Here is a 22,591-nt window from a genome sequence, read left to right as displayed (position 1 = left end):
GAGAGATACAATGTTGTTGGCTTTGAGGATGGATGAAAGGGGCTATGAGCAAAGTAATGCAGGCAGCATATACAAGCTGGAAAAGAAAAAAAATGGATTCTTGGGACGCCTGGGTGGCTCAGTTGGTTAAGCAGCTGCCTTCGGCTCAGGTCATGATCCCAGCGTCCTGGGATCGAGTCCCACATCCGGCTCCTTGATCCGCAGGGAGCCTGCTTCTCCCTCTGACTCTGCCTTCCACTCTGTCTGCCTGTGCTCGCTCTCGCTCGCTCTCTCTCTGACAAATAAATAAATAAAATCTTTAAAAAAAAATGGATTCTTATCTTGAGCCATCAGAAAGATACGCACTCTTGCCAACACTTTGATTTAAACCAGTAACACCCATATTATACACCTAAAAAACTGTAAGGTAATACTTTTTTTGTTATTTTAAGCAACTATGTTTGTAGTAATTTTTATAGCAGCAATGGGAAACTAACACACACACAAGAATGGATATCCATGCATCCAACAGCTGTCTCTACAACAATTTATCACTCTACAGGAACAGTACGATCACAGCATTTGCTGGAAAAATGTCTGATTCAGCCTTGGTGAATCATCCTTTCAGAATAAAGTCATTAATGACTCCCTAAATCTCTTTCCAACATAATTTTTGAGGAGTTTCCAAAGACATGTGGTTAATTTTAATAGAAAGTAGCTAAAGCCTATCCATTTCATTCCTACTAAATTCCCAGATTCTCTAAATTATTTAGTGAAAAAATTCCTCCACACTATTGCCTATACTTTTCTGAAAGTAGTCTTTTCACTTAAAATTAATACTAGAAATATCAATTACTTCCAAACAATAGTGTGCTAAAATGAATACAGTATATTTAATTTGAATAAGGTACTTAGAAAAAAATGTATATAGTAAAGTGAATTTCCACTTCCTAAGGAAAATGAAAAATTAGGATTAACAGAAAACAGACTGAAGACATAGTACAAGAAATTCAAGAAATGTAACCATAGATTAATTCTATTCCTCATTCAGGGCATTCATATCTGCAATAATGAATGTGATATGCTGAAAAGATAAAAGAAAATGATCAGACTGTTTTGCTCCTAATGAAGATTAATTGTGTTGTCTGACCCAGCATATTTAAGTCAGTGCTTCTATAAGAAGTTTGGATCGACTGGTCCAGAGTAATGTTTTGCTCTAGAGTAAAGGAACAAGTACAAATTGTGCACTCAAAGTTACATTTCTGCATAGGAGTTCAGTTCATGGAATAGATGAATTTCATTTTCCTTAGTTAAAAAGACAATGCTACCTGCCTGCCATTATAACACATGAATTAAGAACTGAAGCGTTATATAAAAATAGAACATATTTCAATTTTTTCCTGTCATTACTTTAGAATTGTTAGCAAGTTACTAATCTTTCTAAACTTCACTTTTCTCATGTGTAAAAGAGGGTACTATGCCAACTCCCCTGGCATAGAATTAAATAATGAAAGTAAAGCACTGTACTCTACTACTTTTTCTGTACTCTACTTTTAACTAATTTAGAAACCAAGAACAAGAGCTTGAAATGATCAGTTTTATCAAACTATACACTTAATATCTGTGGATTTTACTATATTGAATAACATTTTAATTAAAAACCTTACTGTTAAAGCTTTAGGATTGGAATCCACTGGAGGTAGCTCAAAATCTAAAATGATGGTGGGTTAATGAGATAGAAGTTCCTTTATTTCTCAAGTAAAAAAAAAAAAAAAAAGCTCAGAAGTACGTACTCAGGGATGATATGATGACTCCATAATACCAGAGATCCTCAACTCTTTTAAGTTTATTCTATACTGACTTGTCTTTGTACATTATTTCCATCCTTAGTATTGCTTTATGGTCCAATAAGGTTAATTGTGTTCCAGCTACGACTTACACATTCCTGGCTATAAGGGGCAGCTAGAGAAAGACTTCTCTAATTGAATAGCCTTCTTGGAAGTCTCCTACAACATATGTATATACATTCCATTGGCAATAAACTAGTCAAATACTCCATTCCACTGTCAAGGTAAGAAAATGTATTCTTTTGAATAAACATAATAATGCCCTACATGAAATTTGGGACCTGTTATTAAGGAAGAAAGATCAATGGATTTGGGTGGCCACTGCATTTTCTTTCACACATGCTCAATATTTCACAGAAAAAATCAATTTTACTACTATGCTATTTCATGTCACTGGATAAATATAATGTAGATACTTGTCCTATTAACAGCAACGGCACTAAATGGAAAGCAATAAAATAATTACATTAACACTAGTATATTAATAAAAGGAAGCACAATTAGTATATTTTAAAAGAAAACAATTATCAGAGTGAAGAGCTATGAGAGCAGAATAAAGCAAGAACCAGATTCTCACTGTACCAGGTATTTCCTTGCCCATTAGGCACACTTCGTGTTAGTGTCTTACTGCTCTTATTTACCTAACGATTTAAAATAAAAATTTAAGGAAATACAATTGATCACATAGAATTAATTTTCCGCTGCTTTCCTAATCTATTCCAAAGCTATTCCACAAGAATTTGTACAACTACTGACTTCATTAGTGTTTTGAGAGCAAAATTAGGACCATGCATCTTCTTATACTAATGAAAAAAGGATACTTTTTTTTTTTTCAAAAACAAAGGGGTAATATAAGAAAATTTGCAGGCAGTGAGATTTAAAAATTCTTAATAGGTTGCCAGAAAATTCATACCTTGAATTTACCAATTTTAAATATCTGTAATAGGAAAAAAAAAATACAGTCACTGAATACTAAAACCAAAGTTGGGGTTTTCTTCTGCTGGCCCAGGGGAGTGGCTCTGGAAATTGGGCATGATCGGCTTGAGGAACTTGAATTCACCGGTCCCAGAGCCTCCCCTCAGACACACCTCATACTGGTAGCTGTGGGACAGGGTCCCCGCGCCGCTGACGTCCACCAGGTGGCCCGGAAACGGACCCTCGGGCACCGAGCAGCCGCCCCCCGACGCCGCCCGCCTCCTCCTGCACAGCCGCACCGCCACGAACACCAGCACCGAGAACAGGAAGAGCGACGACACGGACGCCAAGGCCACCACCAGGTAGACGGTGAGCGGGTCGGCGCGGGCCTCGGCCGCCGCCGCGTCCGGCAGCGGCAGGTAGGGCTGCGAGAAGCCGTCCACCAGCAGCACGTGCAGCGTGACGCTGGCCGACAGCGGCGGCTCGCCGTGGTCCCGGACCAGCACCAGCAGCCTGTGCTTGACGGCGTCGCGCTCGCTCAGCGGCCGCGCCGTGCGCACCTCGCCGTTGTGCGCCCACACGCCGAACAGCCCGGGCTCCGTGGCCTTGAGCAGCTGGTACGACAGCCAGGCGTTCTGGCCCGAGTCGCCGTCCACCGCCACCACCTTGGCCACCAGGTAGCCCGCCTCGGCCGCCCGCGGCACCAGCTCGGTGCAGGGCGCCGAGCCGTTCTGCAGCGGGTACAGCACGAACGGCGCGTTGTCGTTGGCGTCCGCCACCAGCACGCGCACCAGCGCCTGGCTGCTGAGCGCCGGCGAGCCGCGGTCGGCCGCGCCCACGCGGAACTCGAACGCCTGCAGTGCCTCGAAATCCAGCGACCTGAGCGCGAACAGCTGCCCGTTGTCCGCGTTGATGGACACCAGCGAGCCCAGCGGCAGCTGCGGGTCGTGGGGCGGCAGCAGCGAGTAGGTGACCTGGGCGTTGGCGCCCGAGTCTCTGTCGGTGGCGCTCACGCTGCCGATGTGCAGGGCGGGGCTGTTGTTCTCGCGGACGCGCAGGGTGTAGGTCGTCTGGCTGAAGGTCGGGGCGTTGTCGTTGACGTCGGACACGGTCACCGTGAGGTTGAGCTGGGTTTTCAGCCTGGGGGTCCCCAAGTCAGTGAACGTAATGGTGATGTTGTATTCTGCTCTGCTCTCTCTGTCCAGCGGTCCCTCTGTTACTAGTGTGTAAAAATTTTCCAAGGAAGATTTCAGTAGAAAGGGTAGATCGTCCTGAATAGAGCAATTTATTTTCCCATTTTCTTCTGAATCAAGGTCTGAAACACTGAGAACTGCAACGACAGCTTCAGGAGAGTTCTCAGGTATGTGTCTAGTAAACGCAGACAGGGTGACTTCTGGGACATTGTCGTTCACATCCGTAACTTGAATCAGAACGGTGCATTTTCCAGAAAGGCTGCCGCCATCTCTGGCTTCTATATGGACCTCATAGAACTGTATTCTTTCGAAATCAAGTTGTTTTTTCAATCGAATTTCTCCTGTCTCAGGGTGGATCTCAAAGGTTTCGCAAATCTCCTCAGAAGCTTGGAAAAGTGAATAGAAAATTTCTCCATTGACTCCTGTGTCTACATCTGTAGCAGAGACTGTGACAATCAGGAAGCCAATGGGACTGTCCTCAGGAATCTGCACCCTGTATAGAGGCTGCTCAAATTCAGGGGCATTATCGTTGATGTCCACGACTTCGATGTAGATCTGAGCGATGCCAGACCTGGGTGGAGAGCCACCATCCTGAGCAGTAAGGGTTAACCTGAGCTCAGGTTCCTGCTCCCGATCTAGCACTTTGTCCAGCACCAGTTCAGGATATTTGCTGCCATCGCTGCGATTGCGGGTAAGGACCCGAAAGTAGGAATTGGGGCTAATTACATAGTTCTTAATATTATTTCGGCCCACGTCCACATCCTGAGCGTTCTTCAGTGGAAATGTAGTTCCAGGTAGACTGCTCTCTGGTATTTTTAGCAACATATCTCTGTCTATGAATACTGGGGAATGGTCATTGATATCTATTACTTGTAACTCAGCTTGAAAAAACTCTAAGGGATTTTCTAGCAATACCTGGAAACGCAGCACACACGGGTCTGTGTGACCACACAATTCCTCCCGGTCCAGTTTTTCACCTAGCAACAAATCTCCAGTTTCCAGATCAAGAAGCAAATGTAGTTTGTTCCCTTTGGAAATGACCCTAGCTCCCCGCTTGGAGAGATCCCTCTGACCCAGACCCAGGTCCTTTGCTAAATTGGTTACAAATGACCGCCCTTCAGTTTCCTCCACCACAGAATAGCGCCTAGGTTCCAAACCCGCCTGAGATAAGCCCAAAAGGAGAAAGAATAAAAGGACTTGCCTTTGTCTGCAAATGAACTTCCCGCTGGTCTCCATTGTTCTTGTCCTGTAAAGCCTCCCAGGAGGGTGGTTCTGCAGAACTGTAAAGACTTCAGAATCCAAGATTGTGGCTCTTTCCCAAGATACCTCGGAAATATTCCAGGGAGTGGTCCTATCAGAGGACTCAGTCCTGCCAGCCCTCCTCCCGTGGCCTCCAAGCTTCCCGTGGATTTCCAGGTTCCGCTGCGTAGTTTTGCCTGTTAATGGAGCTTGCAGCTGCAGTGCTGGTTTGTACCTTCTTATCCTGCAGCGCCACCAGGCGTCGTCATAGGATCTTACATTTTCTGGGATGAAAACGGATGCAGTATTCCTAACTCTTGCCTGTGTATATTATATGGAGCCTTACCTTTACTATCCCCATACGTTATGGTGTAGACAATTGTCTGAGGGCCACACAAGAGAAAAAAGCACTACTAGGGACTTTCTACTTTTCTCCTTTCAGCAAAAAGAAAATATCTATGTAACAGCCTACCTGAGAGAATATTTTCAGAAAATTCTTTAAAATATACAGTTAGAGTCATATAAAAAACTTCCAGAGTTACATACTTTTATTGCCATGAACTATGGGAATAATTAGTAGCTATGAACTTTGGACAAATTTTTTAACCTCCGTCTCAATTTCCTTATCTGTAAGGTGGACATATCCACCACATTAGGCTACAGTGAGTTTCCCCACCTTACAGATGAGGAACAGAGACAGATATTAACCTTGCACACACACACACACACACACACACACACACACACACACACACACCAGGCATGTATATTTGATGCCCTCAGGTAGCAGAGTTTACGTGCATCCATTGCCATGACTAGAACACCCAAGATTCATGTGGTAGAATGCATGGGCAGGATTATTCAGATAGAAGTTATCATGTCAAATGATGAAACAAGGAAAGGTTGGAGAGTTTTTTAATAGAGCTATCACCTCTAACTGCAGTGGTGATTCTGTATCTCAGAAGGACGTCCTAATTTTGTTTACTCCTCTTCTTACAGTGTCATTTTAAAAAAATTGTTATTATGAGAAATCCAAAAGAAGAATAGTATGATGAATCTCCAGATACTCATAACTAGCTTCAACAATTACCAATATTATGCCATAATTGCCCACTTTATCTGTCCATCATTTTCCCAACTCAAACTAAGTTTTCACCCATAAATACTTCATTATACATCTCCAACTTTTAATGATTTAAAATCCCAACTACAATGTCATTCCCCAAACCAAGAAATTAGGTTAACATTATTTAATATCCACCTAGATTCAAATTTCTCCAGTTCTTTCAAAGTTGTTATGGTTGTTTGAATAAAGACCCAAACAAGAACCACCAAGCATTGCATTTGCTTAGTATGTGTCTTAATTTCTTTCATCGTGTAAAATTCCCTCCTCACTTTTCCCCTTTCATTGATTTATTGGAAAAACTGGATAATTTTATCTTGACACTATGAAAACAATTTAAGATTTTACTTTAAGATTTTACTATGAGGGTTTTTTCTTTTGCCCTGAGACTATATCCCAATAGTAATTCACAGTAGTAGTACTATTTTAAGAGTTACCAGTACTTTACTTATAATACATTCAGAATACAGTTATATAAAAACTATTTGGATAACTGTTAAAGAAAAAGCAGTGACAGATTATTATAACAAACAAAGCTTCTCCTTAACTCTTCAGAATCTCTAAGCAATTTGATAATTTGTTTCTTTAATATGACATATTTAAACTATTCTTTTCTTATACCTTCCTGATTCAGCACTGCAGTATATTGAATAGGAAAGTTTTTAAAGATAAACTTTACAATTAAGGAAGGAAAGTATATTTTAATAGTAGGTAGGGTCCACTGTAGAATTACTGCAATGTGAGAAAAAAATAAACTAATAAAGCAATCAAAATTATGTATTGTTTCTAATAAGGACCATTAAATTTTCTGTGAAATGAAGGTCATGTGTTCATATAACAAGGAGAAAGCACAGATTGATCTTCCAATAGCTTCTTACTTTAGTTTTGGTCAGATCACAGATTTAATACTAATAGTTGAATAATGGATCCAGAAAAGGTGGGTTGTTGGTTTATAATAACATATAACTACAGACCACTATATACATTATTATTTCAAAAGCAGGAAAGACTGAGCAGGAATATTAACGTGATAAGATTTCCTCTCCTTAATCAGGAAGAAACTTGCCAGGTAATATCTAATGACAGAAAACAATATAGCATCATAGCAAGTTCTCAGAGTCAGACAGATCTAGGAGAGTTGCTTAGCTCTACCATTTATTAGTTGGTGACCCTAATGAATTCACTGGACCTCTCCATAGAAGTCTATTTGTTCATTTCTTTTTTTTTCTTTTTTATTTTTTTTTAAAGATTTTATTTATTTACTTGACAGACAGAGATCACAAGTAGGCAGAGAGGCAGGCAGAGAGAGAGGGAGAGAGGAGGAAGCAGGCTCCCCGATGAGCAGAGAGCCCGATGTGGGGCTTGATTCCAGGACCCTGGGATCATTACCTGGGCTGAAGGCAGAGGTTTTAACCCACTCAGCCACCCAGGTGCCCCTATTTGCTTGTTTCTAAAAATACCCCATAGGTTTACTTCTAGGATTAAAAGAGTTAACAGTGTATGATGCACAAAAGTGCTTTTTAAAAAGCTTTAAAAGCTTTAAAAGATACTTTACAAACTATACTTCTATTTTTAAAAGATTTTTTAAAAATTATTTGTCTGGGAACTCAAGCAGGGGAAACGGCAGGCAGAGAGAGAAGCAGGCTCCCCACTAAGCAAGGAGCCCAATTCCAGGCTCAATTCCAGGACCCTGGGATCATGACCTGAGCCAAAGGCAAACGCTTAACCAACTGAGCCACCCAGGCATCCTAACAACCTATGGTTCTAAAAACTAAGAATAGGTATAGTACAGCATTCCAACTAAAAAAAAAAAAAAAAAAAAAAATGAGTAGCAATAAACTTTAAAGACAAAACCAACTTAAAAGATCTCAAACAATATTTATCATGTAATACATTGCAAACAATGCATAACTGTTTGAGATAAACTACAAAGCATACATTCCATGCTTTGTGGAAGCTTCCTAGGGCTAAGGCAGGATCCGTTTCTCTGCGAAAAAAACTGTTCTAGGGCTTTAACGATGTTAGAAATAATATGAAAGCAATTCTGTACAGGTAACTCAGGATGAATTTCATAATTAAAATATACTTAAAGACACAATACGGGCATTTATTTTTCATCCTTTATCAGAAACCCAAATCATTCTGACGTGACGGATATTCTTCCACTTCCCTTCCTATGCTCTGAAACTGCAGATTAGGGATAATGGGTTTGAGGAACTTGAATTCACCGGTCCCAGAGCCTCCCCTCAGACACACCTCATACTGGTAGCTGTGGGACAGGGTCCCCGCGCCGCTGACGTCCACCAGGTGGCCCGGAAACGGACCCTCGGGCACCGAGCAGCCGCCCCCCGACGCCGCCCGCCTCCTCCTGCACAGCCGCACCGCCACGAACACCAGCACCGAGAACAGGAAGAGCGACGACACGGACGCCAAGGCCACCACCAGGTAGACGGTGAGCGGGTCGGCGCGGGCCTCGGCCGCCGCCGCGTCCGGCAGCGGCAGGTAGGGCTGCGAGAAGCCGTCCACCAGCAGCACGTGCAGCGTGACGCTGGCCGACAGCGGCGGCTCGCCGTGGTCCCGGACCAGCACCAGCAGCCTGTGCTTGACGGCGTCGCGCTCGCTCAGCGGCCGCGCCGTGCGCACCTCGCCGTTGTGCGCCCACACGCCGAACAGCCCGGGCTCCGTGGCCTTGAGCAGCTGGTACGACAGCCAGGCGTTCTGGCCCGAGTCGCCGTCCACCGCCACCACCTTGGCCACCAGGTAGCCCGCCTCGGCCGCCCGCGGCACCAGCTCGGTGCAGGGCGCCGAGCCGTTCTGCAGCGGGTACAGCACGAACGGCGCGTTGTCGTTGGCGTCCGCCACCAGCACGCGCACCAGCGCCTGGCTGCTGAGCGCCGGCGAGCCGCGGTCCGCCGCGCCCACGCGGAACTCGAACGCCTGCAGCGCCTCGAAATCCAGCGACCTGAGCGCAAACAGCTGCCCGTTGTCCGCGTTGATGGACACCAGCGAGCCCAGCGGCAGCTGCGGGTCGTGGGGCGGCAGCAGCGAGTAGGTGACCTGGGCGTTGGCGCCCGAGTCTCTGTCGGTGGCGCTCACGCTGCCGATGTGCAGGGCGGGGCTGTTGTTCTCGCGGACGCGCAGGGTGTAGGTCGTCTGGCTGAAGGTCGGGGCGTTGTCGTTGACGTCGGACACGGTCACCGTGAGGTTGTGCTGGGTTTTCAGCCTGGGGGTCCCCAGGTCGGTGACGGTGATGGTGATGTTGTACTCGGCCTGGCTCTCTCTGTCGAGGGGTCTCTCTGTTACCAAGGTGTAGAAATTCTCTACTGATGGCTTCAGGACAAAGGGGAGATGGTCTTGGATGGAGCACACCATCTTTGCATTGTTCCCTGAATCTCTGTCTCTAATCCTAAAAACAGCGACTACTGTCTCTGGTGAGTTTTCTGCGATTGGGCTAGTAAGTGATGACATGAGCAGTTCTGGTGGATTATCGTTTATATCTGTTACATGGACCACCACAGTACATTTTCCAGAAAGCCCTCCACCATCTTTGGCCTGAATAGTTAATGTATAAGTTTGTATTGCCTCATAGTTCAATTCGGCTTTAAGATGAAGATTGCCAGATGTTGAATTGATTCGAAACGTTTTGAGAGTCCTTTCAGTAGCATAAAAAAATGCATAGACGATTTCTCCATTACTTCCAGTATCTAAATCTCTAGCTGACACAGTGACAATCAGGGAACCAACAGGGCTGTTCTCAGGCACCTGGACCTTGTAAAGCGACTCTACAAATTCAGGGATGTTGTCATTTATGTCCAAAACCAGGATGTGTATGAGGGTGGTTCCGGATCTGGGCGGAGAGCCGCCATCCAAGGCGGTGAGGGTTAAACGCAGCTCAGGAACCTCTTCACGATCCAGCACTTTATCCAGTACCAATTCGGAATAAACATTCCCTTCCCCATCATCATGGACATTAATATGGAAATAAACATTGGAGCTGACGGTGTAGTTTCTCAGGTTGTTGATTCCAACATCTGAATCCTGTGCACTTTCTAGGAGAAATGTTGCCCCTGGAGTGGTACTTTCTAATATGTTCAAGGTAATCTCTCTATCTAGAAATACTGGAGAATGATCGTTGATGTCTCTGACCCATAGTTCAGCACGGAAAATCTGAAAAGGCTTTTCAAGTAACAACTGGAAAGGCAACACACATGGCTCTGTGGGGCCACACAGTTCCTCCCGGTCTAATTTCTCATTTAGAAGTAAATCACCAGTAAGCGGATTGAGGAGTAAAAATCCTGTGGTCTCATCTGAAACAATTCTAGATCCCCGAGCTGACAGTTCCCCTGCCCCTAACCCCAGATCAATTGCTAGGTTGGCCAGAAAGGTCCCTCTCTCCGTTTCCTCTGCCACAAAATACCGAAGAGGTTCTGCGCCAGCCCAAGACACTCCCAGAAACACACAAAGAAGTAACACTTGCCTTTTCTGCAATGCGTGCACCACTCTGGCCTCCATTCTTTGTTTAAGCAATCTTTCAAAACCACGTTCACTCGGCCTCAAGCAGCTCTCAGAAATGGCAGAAACCGAATCCTTAGAAATGAGCTGGATAATAGCAATGGTGGTGGGGAGGAGTCCCACTTTTTCCTAACCCCATCACCAGCGTCTCCTTTCCTCTACTTTTCTCGTCTGGCCAGCTTTTCCTCTGAACATTGTAATTTGTAACGTTCTTTGTGCGGGTGTTTCCCCCTCTTTTTAGCCAGCAGTGCCACCTTGCGTTTTGTGGGTGTTATTCACGTTTTCAAGAATAGAACAAAAAGATGGCCGGTTAAAGGAATTGCAACAGGAGTGATTTTTTTTTTTCTTACCCCCAAGGGTCTTTGCTGTTTTATTACATCTTTTCCCTCAAATGGTCAAGGTAATGTTAGTAGTTTACATTGGTTTTTCCCTCTGAATATTTCACTGCTGCATATTATACAAAGATCCTCTCCATTTTAAGGGATACCCCAGGGCTACACCCACCCACCCACCCACACACACACATATACACACATTTATAAATGTTTATACAGTATATATTAAGAAACATAAAGATGCTCTCTCTCCCCAACTCCAGGAAAATATATAGAAGCCCCCCTGATGTCAAGTAGAGCAAAAGAAAAAGAAAAGATGTCTAAGAAACTGTAGCTACAGATTGGTCCTCATGTGTGTTTACATTTTCGATATGCATATGTTGAGTTGTGAGAAACATCAACCTTAGTTTGCAGTGGTTCCCTACTAATTTATAGCAATTCAAGGGTCCTAGCTGAAACCAATGAAAATACATTATGAAGAATGAAACAAGCAACCTAGGCTTTGAGGACATCCTACAAATAAAAGTTCAAGGGCAGTCAACCATATGAGTCACACAAAGAAACAAAGATAACATGCACGAGAATAATACAGCAGAAACAAACCCACACAAACTTCAGCTTTTAAAACTTCAGATTTAAAAACCAATTATGTTTACCATACATAATTAAATAAATGACATACTTAAACACTTGCATAAACAGACTGAAAAGGTACACTGACTTTAAAACGTAAAAGGTCTAGGGGCTCAGTCCGGTAAGTGTCTGCCTACAGCTAGGGTCATGATCCTGGGATCTTGGGATGGAGCACCCTGTAGGGCTCCCTGCTCAGTGAGGAGCCTGCTTCTCCTTCCCTCTTCCTCTGCCGCTCCCCCTGCTTGTGCTGTCTCTCTCTCAAATTAATAAAAACTTTACAAAAATAAAAGGTCTAAACAATTATGAGGATTATCCTTTAAAATACACTGTAAATACTATAAACATTGATAAAGTATTATATATAACAAAAAGCATAAAGTGAGGTGAAGAGAGGATGGAGGATGTCTAAGAATGTTTCTTTCCTCATTTTTAAAAAAGATTTTTATTTATTTGACAGAGAGAGAGAGATTACAAGTAGGCAGAGAGAGTGGGGGAAGCAGGCTCCCCAGTGAGCAGAGAGCCCAATGCGATGGGGGACTCAATTCCAGAGCTCAATCCCAGGACCCTGAGATCATGACTGGAGCTGAAGGCAGAGGCTTAATCCACTGGGTCACCCAGGGGCCCCTCTTTGCTCATTTTTAAGCAAGCAGTTAACTGATGCTAATATCTTAATATGCATCAATTCTTGTTTTTTTTTTTTTACCTTATAGGAATTATTTATCTAAGCTTAAGCAAGATCTATAGTTTCATATAATTTTGCTTTACTACATTCAAGTAAAACATGACAGTTTTAACTATGAATCTACCAATTTATTACAGATTCATTTTATGAAATCATTTTTCACTTATTAACTTATTCTTGTGGGGCGCCTGGGTGGCTCAGTGGGTTAAGCCGCTGCCTTCGGCTCAGGTCATGATCTCAGGGTCCTGGGATCGAGTCCCGCATCGGGCTCTCTGCTCAGCGGGGAGCCTGCTTCCTCCTCTCTCTCTCTCTGCCTGCCTCTCTGCCTACTTGTAATCTCTGTCAAATAAATAAATAAATCTTTAACTTATTCTTGTATGCATTCATAGAAATATTTTAAGGATATTGACTTAAAAATTATTTGAGTGCTGAAATACTGATGTTAATTTCCCATGTTTTCCAGTATGGAGTTTCCTCAAAAAGTTAAAAATAGAACTACCCTTGGGTCCACCACTGCACTACTGGCATTTACCCAAAGCATACAAAAATATAGTTTTGAAGAGGTACATGCCTGCAGTGTTTGTATCATCAATAGGCAAATTATGGAATGAGCCCAAATGTGCATCAGCTGATGAATGGATAAAGAAGATGTAGGCTATATTTAGAGTGGACTATTACTCAGTCATCAAAAAGAATGAATTCTTGCCATTTGCAACGATGTGGATGGAGCTAGAGTGTATTATTCTAAGTGAAATAAGTCAGAAAAAGACAAATACCATATGATTTCTCTCATATATGGAATTTAAGAAACAAAACAGATGAACATATGAGAGGGGGAAAAGAGAGGGAAACAAACCATAAAAGTCTCGTCATGATAGAGGAGGTGGGTGAGGGATAGGCTAAATGGGAGATGGGCATTAAGGATGGCACTTGTTATGATGAGCACTGGGTGTTATATGTAAGTGATGAATCACTAAATTCTTCAAAAAACAATATTGTATGTTAATTAACTAGACTTAATTTTTTTAAGATTGTATTTATTTATTTGACACAGAGAGAGATCACATGTAGGCAGAGCAGCAGGCAGAGATAGAGGAGGAAGCAGGCTTCCCACTGAGCAAAGAGCCTAATGTAGGGTCTGAGATCATGACCTGAACTGAAGGCAAAGGCTTAACCCACTGAGCCATCCAGGCTCCCCAACTAACTAGACTTTAAATAAAAATTTGAAAAAGAAAAAAAATACTTTGTTTTCTGTTCACATTGAATGTATTTGAATCATGTGACTATATTATATATATATATATATATATATATTAAAAGGATGAGAATCGTAATTTACATACCCAAGCCATTTGTTATGAAAAAGTAATCACCAGTCTACTAATATCTTTTCTACTTTTTCTATTTAACAGGGATTGAATTCTTTTTTTTAATTTTTGAGCACTCCTGAAATGAAACTTTATTTTTTTAAGATTTTATTTTATTTATTTGACAGAGAGAGATCACAAGTAGGCAGAGAGGCAGGCAGAGAGGGGGAAGCAGGCTCCCCACTGAGAAGAGAGCCTGATGTGGGGCTCGATCCTAGGACCCTGAGATCATGACCTGACCCGAAGGCAGAGGCTTAACCGACTGAGCCTCGCAGGCGCCCCTCAAAGATACTAATTTTTAAAGAAAATACTCAACTTAGAAAACATCCACATAAAATACTAGTTCCTTTGAGGAAAGATTATAGTGTTCTCAAAACAACATTAGAGAAATCCAACCATTTCCAAGGTAACAAAAATTGTTGTATAAATGAGAAGTATTTTAAAAACTGAAAGCCACCAGTTACAGGAAATTATGCTGATAATAAAAAAATACAATTCTTGTGGTCCTAAGAAGCTATCAGTGAACAAGCTCAAACATCAGGAATCTGAAAATATTTCCTGACCCCCTAAACTGAGAAACACCATTTCTCCACTATTGTATGAACATGCAAAATGTGACTTGGCTAAAAACTACTACAGCAAAAACAACAAACACCTGGAGATTCAGAATGTAAAATACTTCAACAAGCTGAAATAACTGTAAATACAATAATTATTAATGTATGAAAATGTAGCTCTTTATGTGAATGAACCAGTTAGGAACTAATAATGCATTAGTTAATATTACCATTTATCTCCTCTTAAAGTCAGATGCCTAACTGAACCCAAAATGATTTCTCAAGTGAGAGTTTTCCTCCGTGCCCCTATCAGCCCCTTCACCCACGAAGTTGGGGAAAATGGGTTTGAGGAACTTGAACTCATTGGTCCCAGATCCTCCCCTCAGACACACCTCATACTGGTAGCTGTGGGACAGGGTCCCCGCGCCGCTGACGTCCACCAGGTGGCCCGGAAACGGACCCTCGGGCACCGAGCAGCCGCCCCCCGACGCCGCCCGCCTCCTCCTGCACAGCCGCACCGCCACGAACACCAGCACCGAGAACAGGAAGAGCGACGACACGGACGCCAAGGCCACCACCAGGTAGACGGTGAGCGGGTCGGCGCGGGCCTCGGCCGCCGCCGCGTCCGGCAGCGGCAGGTAGGGCTGCGAGAAGCCGTCCACCAGCAGCACGTGCAGCGTGACGCTGGCCGACAGCGGCGGCTCGCCGTGGTCCCGGACCAGCACCAGCAGCCTGTGCTTGACGGCGTCGCGCTCGCTCAGCGGCCGCGCCGTGCGCACCTCGCCGTTGTGCGCCCACACGCCGAACAGCCCGGGCTCCGTGGCCTTGAGCAGCTGGTACGACAGCCAGGCGTTCTGGCCCGAGTCGCCGTCCACCGCCACCACCTTGGCCACCAGGTAGCCCGCCTCGGCCGCCCGCGGCACCAGCTCGGTGCAGGGCGCCGAGCCGTTCTGCAGCGGGTACAGCACGAACGGCGCGTTGTCGTTGGCGTCCGCCACCAGCACGCGCACCAGCGCCTGGCTGCTGAGCGCCGGCGAGCCGCGGTCGGCCGCGCCCACGCGGAACTCGAACGCCTGCAGCGCCTCGAAATCCAGCGACCTGAGCGCGAACAGCTGCCCGTTGTCCGCGTTGATGGACACCAGCGAGCCCAGCGGCAGCTGCGGGTCGTGGGGCGGCAGCAGCGAGTAGGTGACCTGGGCGTTGGCGCCCGAGTCTCTGTCGGTGGCGCTCACGCTGCCGATGTGCAGGGCGGGGCTGTTGTTCTCGCGGACGCGCAGGGTGTAGGTCGTCTGGCTGAAGGTCGGGGCGTTGTCGTTGACGTCGGACACGGTCACCGTGAGGTTGTGCTGGGTTTTCAGCCTGGGGGTCCCCAGGTCGGTGACGGTGATGGTGATGTTGTACTCGGCCTGGCTCTCTCTATCCAGCGTTCCTTCAGTTACCAAGGTGTAGAAGTTTTCTACAGTAAGTTTCAGAAGGAAGGGGAGATGGTCTTGGATGGAACACTTCGTTTTGCCATTTTCCCCAGAGTCTGGATCTGAAATTCCAAAAATAGCCACCACCATGTCAGGGGTGTTTTCTGGGATATCACTGGTGAATACTGACATAGTCAGTTCCGGAGTGTTGTCGTTTACATCCATCACTTCTAAGACTATAGAGCATTTTCCTGATAGTCCCCCGCCATCTGATGCCTCAATTTCCATATGATAAGATTGAATTTCTTCAAAATCCAACATTTTTTTCAATCGAATTTCCCCTGTGACTGAGTTTATTTCAAAGGCCTGAATCACTTGATTTGAGGATTGGAAAAATGAGTAGGAGAGTTCTCCGTGGGTCCCAGCATCTAAATCTCTAGCAGTCACAGTGATGACAAGGGAGCCTATAGGGCTGTTTTCTGGCAATTGCACCTCATAGAGCAGCTGGGCAAATTCAGGAGCATTATCATTTATGTCCAAGATTAGGATGAGAACCTGAGAAGTCCCAGTCCTAGGCGGTGACCCACCATCCATGGCCGTGAGCGTTAACCTGAGCTCTGACTGCTCCTCCCGGTCCAGCGCTTTGTCCAGCACCAGCTCAGGGTATCTCCTGCCATCGCTGTGATTTCGAGTGAAAAGGTGAAAATGGGAGTTGGTGCTAATGGTGTAGTTCTGAACTGTGTTACTGCCCACGTCTAAATCTTGAGCTATTTTCAAAGGAAATGCAGTCCCTGGATGACTGCTTTCTGAGATTTTCAGGAGGATTTCATTTTCCAGGAATTCTGGAGCATGGTCATTGACATCTTGCAGCTGTAGTTCACCTTGAATAAACTGCACTGGGCTTTTTAGTAATACCTGGAAATGCAGTATACATGGATCTGTGTCACCGCACAACTCTTCCCGGTCCAATTTTTCTTTTAACAGCAAATTCCCACTCTTCTGCTCCAGCTGCAAATACTGTTGATTCCCTTTGGAAAGAATTCGAGCACCCCGCGCGGCCAGCTCCCCTAAGCTAAGCCCCAGATCTTTAGCGAGGTTGGTCACAAAGGAGCCGCTTTCCCTCTCCTCTAGAACTGAATACTTAATGGTCGTACTCCCCACTTCCCACAGTATTAACAGTATTAGGATAATAATGGCGGTCACTTGCCTTTTCTGTGGCGCTTTGGGTAGCGGTGACTCCATTGTTCCTCGGGGTCCAAAAGATGCAGTAGTTAATCACAAAATAATTACTGTGCAGCCAATTCTGCTATCTTGATTCAATAATCTTGAGTTAGCTCCTAACATTGACGGACATGGAGATAGTGGCCTCCCTGTAACCTACTATCCCCCAATAGTGTAAAACGTTTCCTTTTCAAGTAGCTAGAAACCGCTGTTAACCAAGTCTGCAGAGATAGTTTTTCACTTTCTTAGCCTGCAGCGCCACCAAGCGTCCTGCCTTACAACTTCAGTTTTTGTTTTTTTGGTTGGGGGTTTGGTTTTTCATTTCAAAGCATCAAGCAACAGTTAAAACAAATAGAAAGCCTTTTGGATTGTAAACTCTCTTCCACTCCATTGTGCAGTATTCTTCAGGTAACTAACAATATTTGTGAGAGCAACAGTAATACTTACCTATCCATATCTATATTCATCTTCCTTAAAGGTACAAGTTCAGTAAACAAAACTCTGCCCAAGACAAATTCATTTATTCATTTAATCAGTATATCTCTATGCAGGCATTTTTCCAGCTTCTGGGGATAAAATGGTAAGTTAACTAAAATTTCTTGCTCTTGCGTCCCTACACTGAATTACAAAAATACTAATTTGCTGTACTGTGTTAGAAACTAAGAATTTTAAAATCCACTTTCTACTCCCAAATTGCCCATGTGCCTGTAACTCCTGAAAAAAACTTAAAATGTGATTTTTTTGGTCTCTGGGCTAGATAGTCTTTGGCAATTTTTTCTTCATAAGTTCACTCTGTACCATGCTCAGTAAAACTAAGAGGAAATGGCCATTTGTTTGTTAGAAATCAATGTAAGTTCAGAATTCAGACAGTGTCTTTTCTACAAACGTAGAAGATAAAAAATGTACTCAAGATATACTTTCTTGGGAAGGGTTCTACCTCTCAACATTGGACAGTGGCCCATCCTAGTGTACATCTGGCACTATGGAAATGGATATATTGAAAAACACCACAGAACTGACTGAAGTCAAGTGGTTGCAATGACACTAGCAGGAAAATTAGTTTCCCCCAAAGAAGAATGCTTTTCCAAGGTGGGGGTGGGGGGATAAGTATCTAAGAATAAAAAACAGTAAGTAAGTGTCCTCTCTACTCATTATACCAACTGGTAATCATTTATGACAGTTCACTTATTTGGACACAAACCTCAGCCAAATATAATTTAGTTAAGCCTAGTTCCATTTTAATGAAGGATAAAAATAAAACATTCACTCAGCTATCAGTTTATTATAAACTGCCCAACTGATGGAGAGTTGAAATGAGAAATTTTTCTTAAAGTACTACAAATAAAACCAACACAAGACAAATATAACCTAAACTGTGAAAGTGAATGATTTTATGATTAATTTAGTTGATACTTATACAACACTCTATGTTGTTACCTAATAACCTGCCATTAATTACTTACATAGTTCTTGGCAGGTATCACACATGTAAAAGCTTGAGAAACTAGGAGGAAGAGTTTGAAAAAACTGATTTGGATTTTATTAAATAATGCATTTTAAGGACACCTGGGTGGCTCATCTGTTAAGTGTCTGCCTTCAGCTCAGGTCCTAATCACAGGGTACTGGGATCAAAACCTATAGCCTACTTCTCCCTTTCCCTCTTGTTGCTTCTCTCTCGCCCTCTGCCTGCCACTCCCCCCTGCTTGTGCTCTCTCTCCCTCTCAAATAAATAAATAAAATCTTTAAAAAGATACATTTGAATTTTCAGATTGGTAGACAAAGACAAGGAGATAAAATGTACTCTCAACATTTTATATTCTGTAATAGTTTATGATGTGTGAAGGGTAGTTTGTTTAGAAAGAAAGTAAAAGAATGATTTTAATTACACTTATTAACAAAGGTACTCCATTGTGAAGAGAATATTAACATTTTTCTGTATTCCTTGAAAATTAATTTTTAAAATTCACCGTTGAATGTTATTAACATTCATAAAATATTATGCATTTATATTTGGCTAGGAATTATTAAAAATACTATCATACACTTACATGAAGCTCACAAACTGGATTTTAATTTACTGACACTTTGCAAAGTTTATATGTATAGAAAAATGTATTGACTACTGTGGTATATTGAAATACACATACATATAAATGGTTATCTTAGCATTTAGCCTTCTTTAGTATTTTTAACTATTCACATTGTAGCCATTCCCCTAAAATGAGATTTACACTGCAGATTACATAATATCAAACACTCCCATTTTATTCTTTTTTTTTTTTTTTAAGTAGGCTGTATGCCTAGTATGGGGCTTGAATTCACCAATGAGATCAAGAGTCACATTCTCTACCAACTGAGATAGCCAGGCACCCCAAAAATACTCACACTTTAAGAATTTCCCTTCATAGTAATAGTGCTGACAGTTGTCACCAATAGTTAGATACACAATCTTATTTAAGGGCTTTGTATTACAATTTTTCTAAAATGAATAGATGATTGAATTTCAAAATTTTTAAATTATGCAAATAAAATTTACTTTTTATTCAGATTGTCAAATATAGTTGACAGTAATACAAATCTACTAGGCATGATATAGGGAAAGCACTGTGTATAACGAGTATCTGATTTTTTTCAACTTAAAGTGTAGTAAAATAATTAAAGAACTATCATAACATGTAACTAAGTTAAAAGAGATTTTCAAGCTTATTAAGTAAGGCTTAATAGGATAATCCAATACTTAACTGAATAGGAAACTATCCCGAACTGTGGGATTTTCCACCATTTCCTTTCCAGTGCCCTGGAGAGGGAAGTTGGGGATGATGGGCTTGAGGAACTTGAACTCGCCGGTCCCAGATCCTCCCCTCAGACACACCTCATACTGGTAGCTGTGGGACAGGGTCCCCGCGCCGCTGACGTCCACCAGGTGGCCCGGAAACGGACCCTCGGGCACCGAGCAGCCGCCCCCCGACGCCGCCCGCCTCCTCCTGCACAGCCGCACCGCCACGAACACCAGCACCGAGAACAGGAAGAGCGACGACACGGACGCCAAGGCCACCACCAGGTAGACGGTGAGCGGGTCGGCGCGGGCCTCGGCCGCCGCCGCGTCCGGCAGCGGCAGGTAGGGCTGCGAGAAGCCGTCCACCAGCAGCACGTGCAGCGTGACGCTGGCCGACAGCGGCGGCTCGCCGTGGTCCCGGACCAGCACCAGCAGCCTGTGCTTGACGGCGTCGCGCTCGCTCAGCGGCCGCGCCGTGCGCACCTCGCCGTTGTGCGCCCACACGCCGAACAGCCCGGGCTCCGTGGCCTTGAGCAGCTGGTACGACAGCCAGGCGTTCTGGCCCGAGTCGCCGTCCACCGCCACCACCTTGGCCACCAGGTAGCCCGCCTCGGCCGCCCGCGGCACCAGCTCGGTGCAGGGCGCCGAGCCGTTCTGCAGCGGGTACAGCACGAACGGCGCGTTGTCGTTGGCGTCCGCCACCAGCACGCGCACCAGCGCCTGGCTGCTGAGCGCCGGCGAGCCGCGGTCGGCCGCGCCCACGCGGAACTCGAACGCCTGCAGCGCCTCGAAATCCAGCGACCTGAGCGCGAACAGCTGCCCGTTGTCCGCGTTGATGGACACCAGCGAGCCCAGCGGCAGCTGCGGGTCGTGGGGCGGCAGCAGCGAGTAGGTGACCTGGGCGTTGGCGCCCGAGTCTCTGTCGGTGGCGCTCACGCTGCCGATGTGCAGGGCGGGGCTGTTGTTCTCGCGGACGCGCAGGGTGTAGGTCGTCTGGCTGAAGGTCGGGGCGTTGTCGTTGACGTCGGACACGGTCACCGTGAGGTTGTGCTGGGTTTTCAGCCTGGGGGTCCCCAGGTCGGTGACGGTGATGGTGATGTTGTACTCGGCCTGGCTCTCTCTATCCAGCGCTCCTTCAGTTACCAAGGTGTAGAAGTTTTCGACTGATGGTCTTAGAAGAAAGGGCAGATTGTCATCTATAGAACAAATAACCTGCTGATTTTGTCCGGAATCTGCATCTGACACACTGAAAACTGCTACTATGATTTCTGGCAGGTTTTCAGGAATGGGACTAATGAGTGAGGACATGGTCAGTTGAGGAGGGTTGTCATTTACGTCCAGAACCTTGATGACTAAAGAACATTTTCCTGATAGTCCCCCGCCATCTGTAGCCTCAATATCCAAATGATAAGATTGAAATTCCTCAAAATCCAGAGTCTTTCTCAGTCGAATTTCTCCTGTAATTGCGTTTATTTCGAAGGGTTGATTAATGTCATCTACCTGAAATAGGGCATAAGATACCTCCCCAAAGGATCCTGCATCTAAATCTCTTGCTGAGACGGTGATAATCAGAGAGCCCAGGGAATTGTTTTCAGGGATTTGTGCCTCATAGAGCTCCTGAGCAAACTCTGGAGCGTTGTCATTGATGTCCAAGACCAGGATGTGAATCTCCGTGGTCCCAGACCGGGGCGGAGACCCACCATCCAGCGCTGTGAGGGTAAGCCTAAACTCAGGCTGCTCCTCGCGGTCTAGGGCTTTGTCTAGCACCAGCTCCGGGAACTTCCTGCCGTCGCTGCGATTGCGAGTGAGAACGTGGAAATGAGGATTGGAGCTGATTATGTAGCTCTGAAGACTGTTGCTACCCACGTCTAAATCCTGTGCCATTTTCAAAGGAAATAGCTTTCCTGGTGCAGTAATTTCTGATATTTTTAGTAGCATTTCTCTGGCTGGGAACTCTGGGGCGTGGTCATTTATATCTGTGACTCGTAAAGCAGCCTGAAAAAACTGCAAGGGATTTTCCAGTAACACTTGGAAAGGTAGCATGCATGGCTCAGTGGAGCTGCACAGCTCTTCCCGGTCCAGTTTCTCATTTAGCCGTAAATCATAGGTCTTTGGGTCAAGCTGCAAGTACTGTCTGTTCCCCTTGAAAACAACCTGGGCACCCCGTGCAGCCAGTTCTCCTCTCCTGAGTCCCAGGTCCTTTGTCAAATTGGCCACAAATGTGCCAGTTTCTGACTCCTCCAATACAGAATATTGAATCGATTCTGAACCGGCTTCCCACAAAAGCATCCACATAATGAAAATTGCCACTTGCCTTTTCTTGCGATGTACTTTTGTTTGCGCCATCCCCATTATGTCTGATCCCAGAGAAGAAAATCCTTTTCCAGTCCCCATCAGCACGTCCACCATCGACCCTCCAAAATGTCTTTGCTGTTGAATTTCGAATTTGTCCTATAACTTGTGTGGTGACGAGTGCCTTCCTGAATACTTCTGCCTTAGCTTTAGCTGTAAATGTTTTCTTTATTGGGGGGTGGGAGGCTTCTGTGTAAAATGGAGTCCACCGAATCTGCAGAGCTCTTATTCACTCTCTTAGCCTGCACTGCCACCACACGTTCAAATTAGTAACTTCAGGAGGTGCATACAGGCAATACCAGTTTCGAAATCTGAGCCTTAAAAAAGACTTTCAGGTGAAGTCAGTGTTTCTCAAATTGTAGTATGTGAACTATATGCGTAAGTAATTACTTGGGAGTCATGAGTTGTTTTTCAAGGTTGATTCCTGGGTTTCCCTCCAGACCTTGAC

General features: G+C 44.7%; 3 protein-coding genes across 4 annotated transcripts; all 3 read right to left on the bottom strand.

Moving 5' to 3' along the window:
* Positions 1 to 2,659: 2,659 nt before the first annotated feature.
* On the bottom strand, positions 2,660 to 5,610 carry PCDHB8 (protocadherin beta 8). The gene has a single exon (XM_059174836.1). The coding sequence runs from the start codon at positions 5,168 to 5,170 to the stop codon at positions 2,789 to 2,791; it is 2,382 nt and encodes a 793-aa protein (XP_059030819.1). The 5' UTR covers positions 5,171 to 5,610; the 3' UTR covers positions 2,660 to 2,788.
* A 729-nt stretch (positions 5,611 to 6,339) lies between these two features.
* PCDHB7 (protocadherin beta 7) lies at positions 6,340 to 11,015 on the bottom strand. The gene has a single exon (XM_059174835.1). It carries the CDS (start codon positions 10,806 to 10,808, stop codon positions 8,421 to 8,423), a length of 2,388 nt encoding a protein of 795 aa, XP_059030818.1. The 5' UTR covers positions 10,809 to 11,015; the 3' UTR covers positions 6,340 to 8,420.
* A 2,773-nt stretch (positions 11,016 to 13,788) lies between these two features.
* On the bottom strand, positions 13,789 to 22,378 carry PCDHB6 (protocadherin beta 6). Of its 2 annotated transcripts, XM_059174831.1 has the most exons (2): positions 21,775 to 22,378; positions 13,789 to 16,664 (listed from the first exon to the last, which is right to left on the bottom strand). In XM_059174831.1, the coding sequence occupies exons 1-2, from the start codon at positions 22,198 to 22,200 to the stop codon at positions 14,640 to 14,642; spliced, it is 2,451 nt and encodes an 816-aa protein (XP_059030814.1). In that variant the 5' UTR covers positions 22,201 to 22,378; the 3' UTR covers positions 13,789 to 14,639. The 2 variants fall into 2 exon arrangements, with proteins under 2 accessions (XP_059030814.1, XP_059030813.1); XM_059174830.1 differs by lacking the exon at positions 13,789 to 16,664 and having other exon boundaries at positions 19,065 to 22,371.
* Between the last annotated feature and the right edge of the window lie 213 nt (positions 22,379 to 22,591).

This window comes from Mustela lutreola, chromosome 5 (assembly GCF_030435805.1).
Source record: "Mustela lutreola isolate mMusLut2 chromosome 5, mMusLut2.pri, whole genome shotgun sequence".
Lineage (NCBI taxonomy): Eukaryota > Metazoa > Chordata > Mammalia > Carnivora > Mustelidae > Mustela > Mustela lutreola.
Note: the sequence above shows the minus strand (reverse complement) of the source record. Positions and strands in the feature narration are given on the sequence as shown.

Excerpts from the sequence above, each read along its gene's own strand:
- PCDHB8 (XM_059174836.1), bottom strand. The coding sequence starts at position 5,170 with ATGGAGACCAGCGGGAAGTTCATTTGCAGACAAAGGCAAGTCCTTTTA.
- PCDHB7 (XM_059174835.1), bottom strand. The coding sequence starts at position 10,808 with ATGGAGGCCAGAGTGGTGCACGCATTGCAGAAAAGGCAAGTGTTACTT.
- PCDHB6 (XM_059174831.1), bottom strand. The coding sequence starts at position 22,200 with ATGGTGGACGTGCTGATGGGGACTGGAAAAGGATTTTCTTCTCTGGGA. Across the intron at positions 16,665-21,774 it reads TTTTTCAGGCTGCTTTACGA|CTGCAAGATGTCAATGACCA; the intron begins GTCACAGATATA and ends GGTGAACTACAG.